Below are 21,146 nucleotides of genomic sequence, written 5' to 3'. Positions count from 1 at the left end.
ACCCTGTATCAAAATAGTAAGGGTAAGGGATGTTGCTCTATGGTTAAGGGCCTTTGGGTTCAATCCCTGGTACAAAAAAAAAAAAAAGAAAACAAAAAATATTACTTAATACATATTATAGAATGATTTTATATTGACATCTTGCATGCTGTTTATCTGTAAGAACAAATTGTTTTATCTTCTTGTGAGAAGCCACAAAATCAAAAAATACATGGGCTTATTAGGGAAGGTATATATATGTGTATAGACTATAAATAAAATAACATGAAAATTGTATTTTTAAGTAATTATTTCACACATTTATGGATACTAGGGCAACTTTATTCTTATTCATGTTTTATTTCTGGGTTAGATCCCAGCAGGTGGAACAGATTGCTCTCTTCCAATAATTTGGGCTCAGAAGACAAACACAGCTGCTGATGTCTTCATTGTATTCACCGATAATGAGACCTTCGCTGGAAGCATCCATCCTGCTATTGCTCTGAGGGAGTATCGAAAGGTAAAACAGATTCTGTTGTTTCTCACCCAAATAATACTCCATTCTTTTTCATTGTTTAAAAAAAAAAAATTATATATACATACACATACACACACACACACATACTAAAAGTAATTCCAATCTTTGCGTAGGAACCCAGTGTCAATTATGGACTCAACAGTTCTTGAAATTATAAAAAGTGGTGATTACAATATATAATTTATTTATTTAAACTAGTTGCAGTGCTAACTAAGACTATTGCAAACAGTATTTTTGGTAATAAAATATTTATGTTGAATATACCTTTTTTTTAATGATTCATTGTACTCTTTGAAATGTTAGTCTCCTTTGTGAGATTTGCTAGCAACTACATAAAATTAAACAAAGCTGTAAACTATACCCTAAGTTTTTTGGACATACCTATGTTCTAGTCAAGGCATCTTGACTGAGCTTTTTTTTTTTTTTTTTTTAATTTTTTTTTAGTTATCGATGGACCTTTATTTATTTACACGTGGTGCTGAGAATCAAACCCAGTGCCTCACACATGCTAGGCAAGCGCTCTATCACTGAGCTACAACCCCAGCCCCTGACTGAGCTTTCTTAATGACATAAATGTTCTATAACTGCACACACCTGACTGAACTTTCTTACATGATATAAATGTTCTGTAACTCACATTCCAATATGGTACCACTAAGTATGGTTTCCCTCCTAGCAGCCTTAGCTCCACTTGGGACCTCATTAAAAGGCACATTCCTAGGCTCTATCTGACACCTTCTGAATCAGAAATTCTGTAGGTGGAACTGTTTTACCAAGCCTTCCAGGGGCTTGTGATGCATGTGATTTTGAGAACCACAGGAGGGGGAATAGAATATGGATTTAATACAGCCTGAAGTCTGAGTCCTGAGTCTTTCTCTTCTACCTGAGCCTGAATCTGAGCAAATTATTTAACTGATATATGTCACAATACATAATAGTACTTACCAAATTTTAGGGTCAATACAACAATTACAATATGTATATTATTTAAAAAGTTCGTTGTAGTGTCTTGTCAGTTTACACTCAGTGATTATTGGTTTATCTCAAATATTCAATTATTTTAACTATAAATGTAGAAGTAGAGAACAAGATCTTATGTAGAGCTGGGCATGGTGGCACTCGCCTGTGATCCCAGTGGCTCGAGAAGCTGACGCAGGAGGATTGTGAGTTCAGAGCCAGCCTCAGCAACTTAGAAAGGCCCTAAGCAACTCAGCAAAACCCTGTGTCTAAATAAAATATATAAAAGGGCTGGGAATGTGACTCAGTGGTTGAGAGCCCCAGGGTTCCATCCCCAGTACCAAAAAAAAAAAAAAAAAAAAAAAGATCTTATGTAGAACATGTATATATTGTATGTACAAAACTTATAAACCAAATGTTAATAATCCCAGAGATGTATTTCCTTTTTCCTTGTATTTATATATATTCACACACATTATCCAACATTTGATACACATTGATAAAAATGTCTGGCACTCCTGAATATCCTAACAGGTTTCATAATTACAAAGTCTCCAGTCTACTTAAAAATGTACTATGGAATCCATAAAACAAAAATATAGAACAAGGAAATTCAGGTAGGTTCTTAACACAATTTTGTTCTATACTCTTGTACACTCTAAAAGATTGAACCAATTTTTTTTAAAAACTGGCTTTTTAAATAAAAAGTATAGAGATTTAAAATTGTTATAATATTGGAAATTCTTTGTGTTTTCTTACATATAACGTATGTACTTACTGGGTTGTTTTTTTTTTTGTTTTTTTTTTTTTTTTGTATTTTTCCTACAGAAAATGAATATTCCAGCTAAACTGATTGTTTGTGGAATGACATCAAATGGTTTTACCATTGCAGACCCAGATGATAGAGGCATGTTGGATATGTGTGGCTTTGATACTGGAGCCCTGGATGTAATTCGAAATTTCACATTAGATGTGATTTAACCATAAACACCAGCATGACCTAAGAGGTCCATTTCCATCGCTGAAAATATGCAGCTACTTCCCACCTAATCTCAATCCAGTGAAGATAATAGTGCAGTATGTACATAGTTGAAAGTAACATTACCAAAAAAAAAAAAAAAATAGGAAGAAGGAAAAATAAAGATGAGCACGAAGTTCTATCTACTAAACTAGCTCTTGGGAAGTAGCTTCAGGATATTATAGCTTCCTCTCTCTCATAGAGAACTTTTTGTTAATAGATAATATAAAATAGTCAAAAAGTTTTGCTCTGGTGAATAATACATTTGTACTTCAAAAAGGTGATATCCAGAAGTGAGCGGTTCCACATCATGTTACTTATTTGAGAAGTGCTTAATGTTTTCTTAAATGTTTTCATTGGAAAAGGACAGCTCTGATAATATCCAGATACTCTGAAATGCACTAGACCATGTAACTGTGATGGAATATGAAACTCATCTGTAAACTTTTATATATATGGGCTAAAAAACTAAGACACATGATTAAATTGTGAATGAGTTTTACAAATCCCTTTCAGAGTTTTCTAAGATCATATAAATAACAGCTTTCTTATTCAATGAAACATATTTTATTCCTGATGTTTTATTTGCAGTTGTAGAATCTGCTAACCATCAAGCAGAAAAACAATGGAAAACCCTAAGAATGTTACTGGGCCTGAAAAGGCTCTAAAGTTTGTGTTGGCTGTGGAATTGGTTTTCTTTATTGTTTTATTGCTGTGAGTGAGGTCTGTAACTGGACAGTGATTTCCTCTAAATAACATAGCCTCATGTAGTCATATTCTTGTTTTTCATACTCACAAATGGAAATAATATTTCAAGTATTTAAGTTCCCTATTCATAATCTTTAAAGTGTATAACAATTAGAATCTCAACTATAACTAGATTAGCCTTTTCCTTACTCTTAAGAATTTTTTAATTGCTTTTTCTAGTCATTTATAAATGGGTTTTAAATGTTTTTTAATTGTAAACATGTCCACAATCCATTTTTATGGCAGAACAGTCTTTTTTGATAGGGAGAAGAAATAATAAAGCAAGCTATGTCCTTCAGATTTGAAAGACAGCTCTTTTGAAAGAGTAGCACATTACGAACTAACCAGTCTGTAGGAAATTGCTATTTTTATGTTTTGCTTGTGTGCATTAAATTTCCTTTTCCTTACACTAACATGCATTGTTTTCTTGAGCAAGTATCCCATCTTCATTAGGAAGTTTAACATTAAAGCAATCTGTTGAAATGTCCGTATCTTTCTCATAATTTTATAACGGTTGTCTAAGCTGTTACATGTAACACTTGCATTTTATGCATTGTTCTTTAAATATTAAATGATTTTTTTTTAGGGTTTTTAAAGCTCTTCTGTTAAATTTGTAGTTAAAGGTAAAACACTAGTAATATATATTATAATCTTTTATGTGCTTGAGGATTATAGATTTTATGTTTTGGAGGAAAGGCAGGGCTTTAATAGTGTGAAGATTTGAATATTCTGTTTCATGGTAGGTTGGGGCTCTGGGAACATTAAGAAAATGTTTTTATTTTTTCAAATGCATTGGGCATATTTATGCTGGCTTTGATATTTAACCATTCCTGCAAGGCAACTAATAGCAGTTTTTAATACTAGTAGCACTTATTTACCTGAGAGATTTTTGGTCCACAAAGCTAGTTACACCACCCACCCCACATATACATCATTTCTGGTTTTAACCCTCTATCAGGTATGGGATGAATTTAACAGCCACTTTTGATATGGTATTATATTCAGATCAAATTTGAAGAATCCAGGATCTTCCAAAATTAAAAATAATATGATCTTTTTATTCATAATAGAACTGTTAAATAGAATATAATATAAATGTTTACTTCTTCAGTTATGTGCTATTTAAATAGAACTTTCATACAAATATAGTATATCTAGGATCTAATATTAAACCCATCAGGAAAATGTATTAGAGGTGACTTTTTGAAGCATTTAGATAGGTCTAATTAAATGGATGAGAGTAAGATTTAAGAAAGACAAATATGAAAGGAAAACAAACTACCAGAGAACATAATTTTAAATAATTTAACAATTTCAAATCATGACACTTTAGAGCTTGAATGAAATCCTAGAAACTTAAAAACTAACTTTTGAATTTTGGCTGGAGACCCCAGATTCAATACAGAATTTGATTCTCAAGCACTATAAGTGACCCACAAATCTTAGTCTCTTCAATTCCCATTCCACTTTTCACTCCCCACAGCAAGGGAACACTGAATTAGAATAATAGAATTATTCTCATAAAATGGAAAACTTTTAAGGAAGTATATATACATGATTGCTTTAAGAACAGAAAAACAGATGTAAACACGTATCATTTTTAATTCATAGTAATCCTCAGGCACAATTAATGTTTTAATAAGTTATGTTGCTGTATAACAGTCCTATAAAAGACTTTACCTTATTATAAATAGGATGTACTTGAGTGATAAACAAGCTTTATTTTCTAGGATTACTGTTACATTAATATTTAGGGAAATATTGCTTTTAAAAGCAATCCTAATGAGCTGGAGCTGGAGCTCAGTGGCAGAGCACTTGCCTAGCATTTGTGAGGCACTGAGTTTGATCCTGAGCACCACATAAAAAATAAATAAAATAAAGGTATCATGTCCATCTACAACCAAAAAAATTTTTTTAAAAATTCCTAAGCTGGGTGTGGTGGTGCACATCTGTAATCCCAGCAGCTTGAGAGGCTGAGGCAGGAGGATCAAAAGTTCAAAGCCAGTCTCAGCAACTTAGCAAGACCCTGTCCTAAAAAGGGCTGGGGATGTAGCTCAGTGGGCAGGTGTCCCTAAAAATAAACTTTACTTCCTGGGTGATTACATATTTCCAAAATATAGTTGTAATTATAAAATAAAAAATTAACCTTACAGTCTCACCTTTTCTTATTAGTTGAAATTCCTTGGAAATTCTATTTATTAAGACTGTTACATTAGTTAAGGAACTATTTTAAGAGAATGTTAGTGTGGCCTAGGGTAGTGAATGAAATTTAGCGTTACCCCATTGGATCCTCTTTTTTGCTTTCTCACTGTGTGGCTGTAACCCAATTTAACCTATTGTGATTCAGTTCTTGTAATTTTCATAAAGTAACATTTCTGATGCTTGGATCATAGAAGAATTAGTGATTCGTTATTTAAAAATTAAAACTGGGAAGAGGGTTCACAATACTAGTTAGAACTTTTTTAATTAAAAATATTCTTGGGGCTGGGGATATAGCTCCATTGGTAGAGTACTTGCCTTGCATGCACAAGGCCCTGGGTTCAGTCCCCAGCACCACACATACATACACACACACACACACACACACACACACACAAATTCTTAACAAATGAGTTTTGAGGGATTAAAATGTTTTAGGAAACTAGTTCATTAGACCAAATAATTTTTTTAAACGTTGCTGTTTAGAGTGGAAAAATGTAGAAGAAAGATTTTCACAGATGAAGTATTGACTAAAAATTCACTACTTTTTAAAGGAAGAAATATATTCTAACTAACATCCTCTTGGATAGATAAAAAACCCATATTCTAAGAAGATGCTATTAAACATTTGTATGAGCTTCTAAAATAACAAGTCTATGAATGATGAAATGCCATTATTGGGGTTCTGTTTTTTTCCTAGATTTTGCAAAAAAAATACATGTTTTGGAAAGATAAGGCAGAATTACTGATTAAATTTGAGGGTCTGGCAAGTGAGATGTTTAAAAGGTGGTAAAGTTATATCTAAACAGTAGATGAAGGCTAAATCATGATAATCTCTTGTTGAGTTTCACTTTGACCTTAAGATATCATTGTCACTTTTTTCAAGTCTAGTCTTGACCACAGCACAGATTGGGGTGATTTAAGGTACTGTAATATACCCTCAATATAAACATGCACAAGAAAGACGAAGAAAAACTGATAGAGTAAGCTACGAAATTAGTATTTATTGTTTGGATTTTACTTGGTATGTGCCTGATGTCTGCTCCCTTATTTTAATGGAAAATTCTTTTTATCTTTTTTTCCTTTTAAAAATCCTTTTTTCTTATATTTTTGTCATCCTTTTCTAGTCTTATCTACCTAGGTAATTAAATGACAGGAAAGTCACCCAAATTTAAGTGAGGTAAATGTCTTGCAGGCTTTTTGTTTCATACAGATTTAAGATCATATTTTTTTTCAAATTAATAATGGCAGGTCTCTTGAAACAATAACCAGATTGGTATATTCGCTCTCCAAATCAAGTTATATTATAACAAGGTATCAGATGTTTCCAGAAATTGTGGGGTCATTCAGTAAAATCAGTGATTCACCATTTGTAATTATAGATATACCTACCTGCATTGAAGGGAATTCCTCTAGTGCTTAAGCACGTGTAGGAAAATAATTTAACTACTCTAGCCAAGTGCGTTGGCTATAATCCCAGTGACTTGGGATGCGGAGAGGAGGATCAAAAGTTTGAAACCAGCCTCAGCAACTTGGCACATGCCCTCAACAAGAGGCAAGACCCTATCTCAAACAAAAAGAGCTGGGAACATAGCTTGGTGGTACAGTGCCCTGGGTTCAACCAAAAATGAAAAGTAATTAATTACTGTTTAAGAAAATAGCATATCTCAATTCATATTTCCATAACTGTAAAGACTAATGTCAAATCCTTGGCTTATTAAATGTTTCACTGAGTATCTCCCCTGCACCCTGCCATAAACACACACAGCTTATAGCATAAAAAGCCTTGTAAATAACTTGTATTGAGGGCTGGGGAGATAGCTCAGCTGGTAGAGTGCTTGCCTTGCAAGCACAAGGCCCTGAGTTCGAACCCCAGTACTGCAAAAAAAAAATAATAACAACTTGTATTGAAATTAAATGTTTTTTAATTGGTACATTTTTATTTGGCTTTCTGAAAAATTATGGAATTAATTTTTTAAAGTTAACTCTAAGATAATATTTTTATGTAGAAAACTAATGTAGCTAAGATACTTTTTGAATAAAATTATAATAAATAGCACACTTTCCTAATCACTGAAAATACCAAGGTATATTGGGAAGTGGTAGAAAAGTGAATGTGGGCTGGGGATATAGCTCAGTTGGTAGAGTGCCTACCTCACATGCACAAGTCCCTGGGTTCAATCCCCAGCACCAAAAAAAAAAAGTGAATATGATGCAGAATTCTGTTCCTGAAATTTAGGTGATAATTTAAAATGAGAATGAATTTTTAAATACAATGAAAATCCACAAAAGCTTGTTTCACATCCTAAAGAGTGTTTTCTTCTTGCTTCTATTTTACTTAGTGCTTATATTCATATTTATTTAATGAACATAGGTGACATTTAGTTTTTAATTTTAAAACATTTAAATTTCTGCACTTTATAAGTTAGCAGAAATCTATACTTAACCAAATAGCAAATAAGTTAACATTTCTACTGGTTTCACTTAATGAACATTTGGACTATCAAGGGTAGTGAATGAAGTTAAAATTTTGCTATTTTGTATATAATATTACCACAGGTAATTGTTGGAATAGTGTATCCAAACATTACTGAAACCTCTGTTTAAAATACCTATTAGATTTTATTTGCAATGTAAACTTTAGAATCCCTACATAACCAAATTAAATTTAAAATGTTATACAATTAGTGGATAGTAATGAGGAAAAACATTTTTATTGCACTATTACTCTAAATATAAACTATATATATAATTTGGTATGATGTGACAAGACATAAATTTGAGTTCAATTTTCTTATTTTTATTGCCAGTTTGTGAGTATGAAATTATCCAAAGGGATGAGATATATGGAATCATCTTAAGGGGGAGGGTGGAAGTGGGAGTGTTATAATCTAATTCCAAACTGTCCATTTGCTTTATTTAAGGCTGAGTCCTTAATTGGTTGTTTGATAAATATTTAAATTATTCAGACTGATGTCTGCATAGAATCAATTTAAATGTAAGAGCCTTAAAGTGAAAAAATGACCCTTTTGACTGCCTTAAAATATGACTAGCTCTCCTATACAGGCATACTAGTTACTTTCTTTGGGGTCTGTTTATTAAGTAATGCCTTAATAGTGTTCTAATGTTTCTGAAGTACAGAATTCAAAGAATCTTTTAGACCTTTTAATTTTACATAGTGAATGAGAATTTAACTGTTAAGTTTAAAACCTGATTGTACATTAGTAATTTAAACACTCAATAAGATACTCTGGGTACACTGATGTGTTATACATATGTGACTGTTAACATCAGTAATATTTTATGGTAGTTTAATGTTTTTTATTGTTTTGTATAACCAGTTATCCAAGAAGCTGAATTTTATGACTGTAACATGACCTCCATGGACCAAGCTGTATATTTTAACATTATGAATGAAAAATACAGTTGTACAGTTCCAAAAATGATTTTTAAGGGAATATTTTGAAACAGATAGCAAATGTTTTGTTTCAAACCTACAAATTCAAAGAAGTGAATATAGATTAAAACATTAAGACCATTGCAATAATAATATCCAGGTCAGTGATATAATTACATTCACATTTTTATGTTCTCTTTGCCTTTCAAAGCAGGAATATTTTATAAAACTGAAAGAATACTTTCAGTTGTCAAGCTGGTGCTTAAAGGTATATAAAGTTTGACGTTTATCAAACATGTTTGGTGTTTATTTCATTTCAAAGGAAAGAATCCTTAAGTGGGGGGCCACGGGAAGTTTTCTAGGTTTGTTGATAGATGCTTTGTCAAGTCTTCCAAGTTTTCACTGTAAATAATACACCCAATGTAACTTTGCAGTTTTCTGATTGGGATGGATGAATATGTTAATGATTAAATTTATTTCATGATCAAAGTTTTCACCACTACTGTGAAATCTTGACTGCTTTCCAGCCTTGCAAAATACCCTACTGAATATAGGTTGAGTATCCCTTATCTGACATACTTAGGACAGAAGCATTTGGGATTTTTCAAGATTTTGGAATATTTGCATATACATAGAAGTAATATTTGGAGGATATTTCATATACCCATAGTCTTAAGGTAATTTTATATAATACTATTAATGCACCTGCATTTCGATTGTGACCTGTCGTCACATATGGAATTTTTCATTTGTGGTGTCATGTCCAGGCCCACAAAGTGTCCAATTCTGGAGCATTTCAGATTTTGGATGTTTGGATTAGAGATGCTCAACCTGTAATTCATTTTTGATGTGGAGTACAGGTGGGCATTATGTGAACTATTTTCGACCTGTTTATTATTGTAGAAACTGATGGGGTACCAAATAAATACTATGCACATCATATAAATGTCTGTCTTATTTATTTAAAAAAAAAGAACTTTAAGGCTATATAATATGCTCTATAACTAAGGCCCTATATCTAAGGCTCTATATCTAAGTATTTAATAACTAAACAAGGTAAAATTATGTTTTGATAATTGATATTGTCCTTTTAATGCCTCTAATTGCATATAAGTATTATTTAATTAAAGTGTTATGGCTGAGAATTCTTTTCCAGTAGAGCTCTAAGTACAGATCAAGACAGATTTAGTAAAATTCTTAAGTTTTAAACAATTTTTTATGAAAAGATTAACTCAGTTGTTTTGGGGAAAAGTTATGTTAACAAAAATAATGAACTAGGCAAGTAATTTGTAGAAATTATCAAAATTCCTGTGAAACTTTCCTGAAAAGTTTTAAGGTCTTGAGATACAGCATAATGCCAAACGGTGAGAGCAAGTTGCATCAGAATATGCTCACCAAAACCTTAAAATATTTGGACAGTTTGACAGTTCAGTATTTAAAATCAAGAACTAGGCACATTGGCACATGCCTGTAATTCCTGCAACTGGGGAGCCTGAGGCAGAATTATTACAAGTTTGAGGCCAGCCTAGACAATTTAACAAGACCCTGTCTCAAAATAAGAAGTAAAAGGCTAGGGATGTAACTCAATGGAAAAGTGCCTCTGAATTCATTTCTGAACTGTTTTCAAAAGGTCATCTTTATACAATGCTGAAATCTTCCTCCTTTTAATTTCTGTTCCCTGGAACACTTCTGTCATTAAATGAGTAATTTGGTTTCCCTAAGGTAAAATTCATTCCATCCTACGAATTTTAGTTTGTCTTTTGCTCTAGAAGTAGAGTGTGAAGGCTTTTCACAATATGGTAGAAGATATCCTTACCTGATTTCACAACTGTTTTCAGTGAGAACCTTAAATCTGAAAGAAAATCACATCAATTCTTACTAATAAAAGCTGCACAAGGTAAGGAGTTAACTTCTGAATGCTGTAGGGAATGAAGAATTTCAAATGCTTATTACCTCCTAGCTCTTGGCTGTAAAATTCATATATAAATTCCTAATTAAATGCATTTTTATGATACAACTCCACCCCTTTAGTTATAAATACCATCTCTTACTCAAGAATTGGCAATTAAGATGAGGTTTCCACAGCAATTTATTTTTCATTATTTTTAATCATGAAGATAATTCACATATTTAAAACATCCTCAAATATTTAAAAGACATTATCAGGTATTGTCACATTAATATTACTATTCATAGTGAGTACCTACATTACTGAAATTCTTTCCTCTTTTTTAAATAACATTGATGAACTAGTGGTAGCAATTTCCCTTCTTTATGAAGCCTCTGAGTGTCAGTTGCACCTCCAATAAAAGTTCCATTGACAAATATTCTTGGAACCTGTTAGAAAAATAAAAGATAAATTAGGCCTAACCTTATTGTCAGAAGTATGAAATCATTTCTGATAATTGCTGACATTCATACTTGAGTACTATTTTTAGCCTGATTTTGGAGGAAAATGAAGAATGTGCCCAAGATGACAATCATGAAATGAGCTGATTCAAATTCAGGAAAATCTGATTCTAAAGGCCTTCCTCATGATCACTATGGTATGTAATAAAAAACTAAAAGTATTTAATGTTCAAGTAGTTTTTTCTTACATATATTCACTAAAGGGGAAAAGTATACCATAAACTTCCATTCAAACATAAAAGAGGAAAATGGCAACATTGTGTATTTTTTGGTGTTGCATATTAGAAAAATCCATAAAGAGTAAACATAGAGGAGGAAAGCATTCCTATTAGCACAGTAACTGAAGACTGATCCCGCTTTGTACTGTCCAAATAAAAAAAGGAATAATACCTTTATCTTGAAAGAGGACCTTAACCATAGATAAGTGCTTATAACACATCATCCCCTATAATCCCAATGCCCAAGCAAGCACACAGTAAAAATAAAAATAAAATGAATTAACTCTGCTTTTCCCTATTACAAGACTCTGGTTTCCAAATTTGCCATTTATCCTTATAAGATCTTCAGAGAACATCTGGCTCACTTTTCCTAACACAAAATCTAGTCTCTAGGTGATCCAAGTCTCCACTTATTATGATTGCACAGCTGTGGATATACTCACAGTTCTTTCACCAGTCATTTTGTGAAGAGCATCTTGAAACTGGCTCCCATATTCAAGCATGTCCAATTCCACTGCTTTATAATTGACATTCATGTCATGGAAGATCTTTTTTGCCATGGTACAGTAAGAACAGGATGTTTTTGAGAAAATCACTACACAATTATCAGAAATTGTTTCCTGAAACAAGACCAAAAAGAAAATCATTTTAATTCTGAACATTACCTTTTAGAAAGAAATTGGTAATAGAGTGGAAAAAGTGAATTTTACAGGTCTCACAACTCGGGAATCAAACTAGATATCATCTGTTTTAACATCTGCAAAGGAGGATATTATTCATTTCAAAGGGATGTTAGAAGAAGCAAAGATGTAACAAATAGAAAGTGCCTGGCAAGGAATAGTAATGACACTAACAAGTAACAATAAAGTCAATTTGTGAACAGCCAACACTTAGGTGTGCAGAGCACTATTCTCAACACTTTACTAGATCATTGAAGACTAACTAATACTGAAGTAGGTCCTATTTTCTCAGTTTTGCAGGTGAAGAAAATGAGGCACAGCCAGGCGTGGTAGTACATGCCTGTAATCCCAGCAGCTGCGAAGGCTGAGGCTCAGTAATTTAGCAAGGCCACAGGCAATTTAGTGAGACCCTGTCTCAAAATGAAAAAAAGGACTGGTTCAATGGTTAAGTGCCCCTGGGTTCAATCCTCAGTATCAAAAGAAAATGAGCACAGAGGTAGATAAAAAACTTAATGGTCCTCAGCTATCAATAGATGAACTGAGATTTGAGCTCAGGCAAATCTCACTCCATAGTCTAGACATGTAATCTCTGTTACACTGCTTCTCAAAAGCAGGTGTTAAAAGGAATTAACTCCTTACCTCTTAATAACTTTCAATGATGTTATTTCTCCTTAAAACGAGGCTTTCACTAATCCAGGTATAGACAACAGCTTCCTCCTCCACTTCCATTCAGTCCTATATATCTTTGTAGTACAGAGCTGTCGGCACTATATTGATAAGGAATTCTTATATTATTGGTCCTGGAAAAGCTACTTCCAGAAATGCTGATTCAGTGGGTTTGAAGCAGAGGTCAGAAACTATTTTTTTTTTAAATCTACAATGGTTCTTATAATACCAGCCTGGTTTGGAAATTACTCTCCTGAACTTTAACCAATAAGCCTGAGAATGCTGTGTATCTACATGACCCTTAAAGTTTGTTTTTTGTTCTTTGTTTCTAAATATTTTGATATCCTGGTCCTTGAAAAGATTTTAAACAGATAGGTTTGGCACTTAGGCATGTTTGTAGATTGTTCTTATATGAGTCATAAGCACCTTGATGATGAAGGTGGAAAACAACATAGAATACCCAAAGTACTTCAGAAGTTACACCCACCCTTGGGTGTTAGAAGAGTCCTGAGTCATACAGCATAACTATAAGCTGATCTGTTTTGGGGAGATTGAACCCAGGGGTACTTAACCACTGAGCTATATCCCCAGCCCTTTTAATTTTTTGAGACAAGGTCTAAATTGCTTAGGGTCTTGCTAAGTTGCTGAGGCTAGCTTTTAACTCAAATCCTTCTGCTTCACCCTCCAGGCATGGGCCAATGCACCCAGCTTATTTTTAATGCTTTCTCATAATACTTGGTGTAAAATTCTCAGGAAGGGCCAGCCATACCAGAGATGTATTAATCCATTTTACAGATGACAAAACAGATTGAGAAGTTTGCAATACTTGGATTTGACCTAACCCCCTCACAACACCAAAACCAGACGTGTTGCCTCCACCATGATGCCTTGGGTTATAGGTTCACTGAGGCCATGATTTGGATGAGATGATTCCAGAGTGAGCTGGAACTCAAGGTGACAGTGCCAGGTTTTCCTGAACCATCATGGTCTATTTTTATTTTAAGAGGCAATCCCAGCCCAGCAGTGTGGCGAGCACACCTGTAATCCCAGTGGCTCCAGAAGCTGAGGCAGGAGGACCAAGTTCAAAGTCAGTCTTAGTAAAAGTGAAGTGCTAATCAACTCAGTGAGACCCCGTCTCTAATAAAATACAAAATAGGGCTGATGTGGTTCAGTGGCCAAGTGCCCTTGAGTTCAATCCCTGGTACCACCCCCCCAAAAAAAGAGGCAATCCCCTCACAGTAAGTTTCCACCCTTGCCATTACATTCAACAGCCATGAATTCAACTAAATACAGATTTTTTTTTTTTTTTTTTTTTTTTTTTTTTTATCTTTTTCAGTGCTGGGGATCAAACCCAAAGCTTCAAGCATGCTAGGCAAGCTCTCTACCACTACACCTCTGACCACCAGGGCAGAATTTTTTGTATGTGGTGGTAGAAGGTGGTAAAGAAGAGAGAGAAATAAAACAATGGGAATGTTTTATAAGCTACTGGGAAGAAAAATATGCATACATATGGGAAAGTTTTTCTGAGGCAGAATTAACTAAGATTGACCATGAAAGAGAAGAAAGCAAGAACACAGAAGTATACAGATCCCTGAATCATCTATGCAGTAACTACTGTATGCTAGGTTCAGTGTTATGATAGCTATTACACATAACATGCACTGTACTCTGAGTAGCTACTATTTTTTATAAGTAGATAAAAGGTTAGTAAGCTGGACACGGGGGCGCATGCCTGTAATCCCACTGACTCCGGAGGCTGAGGCAGGATGCTCATGAGTTCAAACCCAGGCTCAGCAACTTGGTGAAGTCCTAAGCAACTTGGCGAGATCTGTCTCTAATAAAATATAAAAAAGGGCTGTGGATGTGGCTTGGTGGTTAAGCACCCCTGGGATCAATCCCTGGTACAAAAAAAAAACAAAAAAAACAAAAAAAAGGTTTTAATAAAGAATTTGATTTTGCCCAAACAGAGGTATGGCCTTTGTCCCTGGAGATAAGCCCTTAAACCTTTGGAATTTCTTGAGTGACATGAGTGTCTTTGTTATTTATGGTGGGTGAAGGGACTCTCAGCCCACACCTGATGTTTGTGCTAAGCAGGTAATGCATGGCAGGCCCCTAGACCAGGTTAGAAAACCTGACCTTCAAAGAATGGAGTTGGGGCTGGACCTAAGTTCAACCAGTTGGACAACAAATCCATCACCCACACCCTAAGTAATGAAGCTTCAGTAAAAACCCTGGACATTGAATCTCAGACGACCTTCCCTGTTTGACAATACTCAACAGATGTCACCGTCAGTACCAGAAGAGTAAAGCATTCTGAGGGCAATGAGAATTTCATATTTAGCACCCTTGAAAAATCTGTTCTCTGTATCTTTTCCTTCAGCTAGTTTTGATCTTATGCTTTCCCTGAAATAAAATGTAACTGGGTATAACAAAAAAAAAAAAAAAAAGGGAAAAGAAAGAAAGAAAGCTATTAACTGCCCAGGTCAAAATTAAACAGTCCCCCTGACTATGGACAGCTTGACTGGGTCAACCGTGGGCTTGACGTGGGTATGATGAAAGATAACAGCCTTAGAGATCCAACCTGGAGTATACTCTTTGATGGAGTATAAATTCCAACAAGAATAAATCTCAGCCAGGTGCAGTGGCACATGCCTGTAATCCCAGCGACTCAGGAGGGAGGCTAAGGCAGAAGACTCAAGTTCAAAGCCAGCCTAAGCAAGTGAGTGAAACCCTGTATCTCCGAATATAAAATGGCTGGGGATGTGGTTCAGCGGTTAAGTGTCTCTGGATTCAATCCTTGGTACCAAAATAAAGAAATCTCATAAATTCTGACTACCAAAATGATGTAGGGCTTCTTTGCCACATAAATTATGATAACAGATTTCAAAATAAATATCCATTTAGGAATTCATTTGCTGAACTTGTCATGTCTGGACAGCAAATATGCATAGTAAATGAGTAAGACAATTCTTCTGAAGAGGAAAAAAATTTTTTTCTGTACCTCCCACAACACTCACTTGGATTTGGTTCACAGGAGTAGTTTCTGACTTCCCCAAAGATGATGATGTGCTGTTTCCCATCCTAAAAGGAATTTTAAAAGGCAATGCAGTTCATTAAATGATAATCTACCACAAGTTCCATTTCAAAACCTTAAATATAAGCATTCAAATACATAAAATAGAAAAAAGTTTTAATTATCAATTTATTTACAAAGCATTAGGTTACTAAAACCAAAAGGACCTGTGTTCTTAACTATGGTCCTTATTCACTTGATAAAATCACATTTACTGTATTTAAAATTCAGTACAACCTTTCTCATAAATCCATAATCACCAAATTTCAAACATTCTGTCCTATGGATGGCCTGACCATGGGTTAAAACACATGGTTTTCATTTCTTTAAAATGTGCAAAAATTCCATGAACATCTGAAGCAATGAACTCACAAAAAGATTCAAGAATTTTAAGAAAAATAGGTAACTGAACAAGGTTCTACAGCTCTTACATTTTCCAATCCACAAAAATCTGATGAACAAGAATCATTCTCACCTCAAAGAGTTTTGTGAGGATTAAATAAGTTTATATGCAGAAAACAGAACTGTGCCTTCTGCACAGTAAAGTTCAAAAACATTTGATATTACTGTTATTAGTTCCTGATTATCTCAATATTTATTGTCTAAAACCCAGCTGTTGGGAGCTTGTAAAAGGAGGCATTCATGAACAGGAAAATAGTCACTAAAAACTGACCAGTTAAACATCAACTTATCTCTCTTCTTAGCCCTAGAACCTTTCTTTCCCTTATCCACTCATCTTTTTTATTCAGCCATGCTTGACTGCATTGTAGAAGCAAATCAGACATCATGATGCAAACTAATTGCAGAATGAAATCACTAATCTTTTAAAAAGAATTGATATAACAAATGTTTTCTAAGACAACTATTTTAAAATCTTAGGAGTAATAAAGTAGGATAAGCTGGGTATAGTGGCATAGATTGGAATTCCAGCTACTGAGACAGGAGGATCTCAAGTTCAAGGTCAGCCTGGGCAATTCTGTCTTGGAAAAAAGAGAGAGAGTAGAACAAAGAACTGAAAGCTCAAATATTATTTTTAAATGTTTTCCTTATTATTATATTGCAAAATTCAAATTTTGATAAGAGAAAAATGCTCCCATCCAAATCAATGCTCCATTCTTCATGAGTTATTTAAAATAAAAATGTCACTAAATATAAAATTAAACTATTTTTAGTTGTTATATGAATGTCATATTTCAAAGGTTCCAAAGCTTGCTTTTTTTTTTTTGTACTGGGGTTTGAACCCAGGATCACCTAAGTACTGAACCACATCCCCAGCCCTTTTTATTTTTTTATTTTTGAGACAGGTTCTCCTAAGTTGTTTAGGGCCTTGCTAAGTTACTGAGGCTGGCCTCAAAGTTGTGATCCTCCTGTCTCAGCCTCCTGAGTCCCTGGAATGACAAGTGTGCAACACCACAAACGGCAAAGCTTTTTCTTTTTTTAAAAGAATTGTATAGTGGGGCTGGGGTTATGGCTCAGTGGTAGAGCACTTGCCTAGCATGTGTGAGGCACTGGGGTGGATTCTCAGAACCACATATAAATAAATGAATAAAACAAAGGTCTATCAACATATAAAAAAAATTTTAAAAATTGTACAGCATGAAATTTTAGTCCTGTTTTAGGAGATTCCCTTTTAAATGACTTTTTCAAGTACATGTTATCCTTAGATGAGGAGGCGGCAGCTTTGAGAAGAAAAAACTGAGTTTGTAAAGACTAAACAGAAAAGGCTAGGCAGTCGGTGCTGGCCTGGACCTAAGGAACTCTAGATAGGATAAATTTGCAGTTTTATTTGGCTTATCAACTAAGAAAACAAGTCCCTTTCATCTCACGTGGGGTACTCAACTGTCATCCCCAAACCATCTACTAAGGCATTTACTACTGAAGTAGTAGCTCCAGTAGAACTTTCCTGAGAATGTTTTCTTGGCTAGGGAGAGAGCTAGATGTACTCTAAGATATCACCTGCTTCCCTGTCAAATTTCTGGAAGGTACCCTTCCCCTTCAATTTCTAGTTGAGCTTCCTAAAAGCTAAAATCAGCTTTTAAGGAAAGGGACATCCACGGAGGAAGTAACTGCACACTAATCATTTCACTTCAGCATTGATAAAAAGCCTACTAATTTGATAAAGCATCTATTCAGCAGTAAATAGTAAAGTGCTATATATATCTGCGATATATACACTAGGGAACCACTGGGCCTCAAGGACCTGTCAATCAAATAGTGATTAGCGCTTTCAGGAGAGGCTCTGTAGCTCCTTCTGCAAAGTCCCTACAATCTTGCAAAAGTAGTTCCTAGATCATCTATAAGGAAAGATTACAAGGCCCAAGGATGGATGGGCCCTGGAAGACCCCAGGTAGCCTCTGACTGAACAGACACCTGTGGCGTGGGCGGACTCAATATCAGCCAGGGCAGTCAGTGGGTCTTGGCCGCCAGTCTGGCTGCCGCCGGGTACTCCAAACAGGGTAAGAACGGAAACATTGGCGTGTTCCAGTCAGAGGCAACCGGTAACATCTACGTGAATGTCACAGTCGCTATCCTCAAAGCCTTGGTCATTTAGTAGGATCCTCACCTTCACTTCCTGCGGTAAGGTTTGCCAGGTTTAACAAAGGGCGATCGATTAAATTACAACGATGAATACCCTTCGTTTTCAGTAGGTCCAGTGCCATACTTAGGACATGGTTATACTAAGATTCATTCGCTGTTTATGTGAAACTGCAAATCATTAGGGCGTCTTGTGTTTTTATCTAGTAACCCACAGTAGGGTGGACCAAGCCAGTACGACTCGAGTACTTTCAACCTAGGCGTCCCGGGATCCTTAAATCGATAAAACCGCTGAGGACACCGCTTCCCCTTGCATCCTGGGCCTCCGCTGGGGAGGACTCAGCGCCCGCTCGAGGGCCCCAGTCGCCCACCCCGCGCGGGAGGAAGCCCCAGCCACCCGCTTCATCCAAGTCCCCGCGAGGCCTCCGCGCGCGCAGGGCCTGTCCTGCAGCCCTGCCGCGTACCCAGGGGCCGCAGCTCCTGCAGCTCTGTGGGCTCCCGCCGCCCCGCTGTGCCGCCCTGCAGAGCCGCTCCCGCTCCGGATCAGCCGCGTCCCCGCCGACACCGCGCAACGCCAGGGCATGGTGAGACCTCCGCACAGCCGCGAGCGGAGGCGCTGGGGACCGCGGCGCCGCAGAGCCCGCCTTCCCCGGCCGGCCCCGCCCCTGCCCGCCCGGCCGCGGCGCCGCCGGGACCACCCGGCCCCGCCCCGCCGGGCTGTCCGCGCCGCCGCCGGTCTCATAGGCGCCTTCGCGCGTCCGGCCTCGGGGCGGTGGGAGAGCGGGCGGCCCGGAGCGCAGGACCCGCGAGGCGCGGCCACGTGCGAGTCTCGGTTCCGAGCGACCTGCTTGCTCACCTGCGGACCTCCGGGCTGCGCCCTAACCCCGCTCCTGATGCTTTTAGGGCTTGGGAAGCTCGTAAAGGCCCACAGGCACGCGGAAACCGTGCAGGAGGGTGGTGGCCAACATGCTGGCGGGACCAAGAAGGAAAATACTAAGTGTCCGAAATAGAATCAAAGTGCCTGGGATGTTTACATGAGGATGGCAGCACGGTCACAAGTTCCTGTCGGGCAGGTTTTCCGTGTGGGTGAAATAAGGCTGAAGGCCATCTTCAAATTAGGTCATGGAGCCAAAGCCCATATACCTCATGGGGATATTGGATTTTACACGCAGTTGGAAGAAAAAACGCAATCCAGTGTTGGACGGTCCTTTCAAAGAAAGCAAAGATTGTGTTTTCAAGATAAAAATGAAGCTAGGAAACAAAATAGCCCAGAGATGTTTCCTGATGACTTTGAAAATGGGCAAGAGCTGTTAAGGACAAGATTGTCTAAGCTACTCAGTGATGTAATAATGGCCCTTTATGCGTTTCTGTATTTATCTACTGAGGACGCTGAAACCTGTCAGTCAAAGGTCAAGGGGTATGTCTAAACTTCTAAACAATATTAAAACAATCCAGATCGTTTGGGGTCCTTTGTGCTGAAGTAAAGATTCAAGTTACCATGGCACAAAAATAGAATTTTTGTTTCTGGCAGTTCATTTCCTACGTTTCCATGGACCGTATTTCATTACTTCAAAAAAGAATGAAACTTAATTTCAAGCACAAATACCTCCAAAGGGTGTCATTTTTCATAAGCCCATAGTTAATTTTAAACGTTGACAGTATGTTTTCTGTAATGCTGGAGGAAGTTTTTTGGTTTCGGTTTTGTATTTTTTAGTCAAAAGATGACTATTTAGGAAACACTTATTTTGTTTAGAGATAAAATTTCGCCTTTGTTTTACAAAATAAAGACCATTCTGCGTTGAAACAATCACATTGCAATTTAATTGTAATACCTGTATAGATGGACGATGTTAAATACAGAATTTGCTGAAGTTATTTTTAATGGATCCCAGAATGTAAGTATTAAAAGCAGTATGCCTGACCTAAGCATAATTTATTGATAATTTTCAACTACTTTGTGCTTCGCAGGGTAGCTTCAGAAATGATGGTTTGGGGTCATACTCTAGCTGCACATTAAGAAATATGCTGGCAGAGAATAGAATAATGGTTGCTGGGGGTTGGGTGAAGGGGGAAACATGGAGATATTAGCCAAAGGATACAGAGTTTCAGATATGTGAGGTAAATAAATGGAGATCTAATGTACAGCTGTGTGACTGTACAAATAGTTAACACTTTTTTATACTCAAAATTTGCTGTGTATAGATCTCAAGTGTTCTTACCACAAAAAGGAAAAAAAGGTAATTAAGAGGAGTGATGAATATGTTAATTAGCTTGATTGTGGTAGTTACTTTGCAATATAAATGTATATTAAATCATCAATCTGGGGTTGTGGCTAAGTGGTAGAGCACTTGCCTAGCACTTTAATAACAAGTTATTTAAATTTTTTTTTAAAACTTACTGAGTTGTATTGGACTGGTGGCACACACCTGTAAACCCAGCTACTTGGGAAGATTAGAAGGATCACAAGTTCAAGGCCAGCCAACTTACCTGGGTATGAAGCTCAGTGCTTTCCAAGTATATGGGTGGCCCTGAGTTCAATCCACATTACCCACTCCCAAATCAAGTTGTACACTTTAAGCATTTTTATTTGTCAGATATATCTCGAAAAAGCTAAACATAAAAAAAAAAATATTCTGGCTCTTCACTAACCTGTTTGTCATGAACACAAAGGGTGGTGGCTAATATAATTAGATCAAGAATATATTGGTAAGTACAGCCTCATGGCTTCTG

General features: G+C 36.2%; 2 protein-coding genes across 6 annotated transcripts in view; one reads left to right on the top strand and one right to left on the bottom strand.

Annotated features, from left to right (window-relative positions):
* Ro60 (Ro60, Y RNA binding protein) overlaps positions 1-5,146 on the top strand; it is a 31,769-nt gene extending 26,623 nt beyond the window's left edge. For both annotated transcript variants that reach the window (XM_047521218.1, XM_047521217.1), the window contains 2 exons: positions 353-499; positions 2,303-5,146. In XM_047521218.1, coding sequence (XP_047377174.1) covers positions 353-499; positions 2,303-2,455 — 300 coding nt within the window. In that variant the 3' untranslated portion in view covers positions 2,456-5,146. The remainder of the gene's footprint in view (positions 1-352; positions 500-2,302) is intronic.
* Glrx2 (glutaredoxin 2) lies at positions 374-19,419 on the bottom strand. 4 transcript variants are annotated; one of them, XM_047521225.1, is made up of 6 exons: positions 18,881-19,071; positions 15,826-15,889; positions 11,906-12,082; positions 11,043-11,172; positions 10,652-10,687; positions 374-481 (listed from the first exon to the last, which is right to left on the bottom strand). In XM_047521225.1, exons 1-4 carry the CDS (start codon positions 18,997-18,999, stop codon positions 11,044-11,046), a joined length of 489 nt encoding a protein of 162 aa, XP_047377181.1. In that variant the 5' UTR covers positions 19,000-19,071; the 3' UTR covers positions 374-481; positions 10,652-10,687; position 11,043. The 4 variants fall into 4 exon arrangements, with proteins under 4 accessions (XP_047377181.1, XP_047377183.1, XP_047377180.1 ...); XM_047521227.1 differs by lacking the exons at positions 374-481; positions 10,652-10,687; positions 18,881-19,071 and adding an exon at positions 19,273-19,419 and having other exon boundaries at positions 10,907-11,172; XM_047521224.1 differs by lacking the exons at positions 374-481; positions 10,652-10,687 and having other exon boundaries at positions 10,907-11,172.
* Between the last annotated feature and the right edge of the window lie 1,727 nt (positions 19,420-21,146).

The sequence above is a fragment of the Sciurus carolinensis genome, chromosome 12, assembly GCF_902686445.1.
Source record: "Sciurus carolinensis chromosome 12, mSciCar1.2, whole genome shotgun sequence".
NCBI lineage: Eukaryota > Metazoa > Chordata > Mammalia > Rodentia > Sciuridae > Sciurus > Sciurus carolinensis.
The sequence above is the reverse complement of the archived record's forward strand: the minus strand, read 5'-3'. Positions and strand labels throughout refer to the sequence as shown.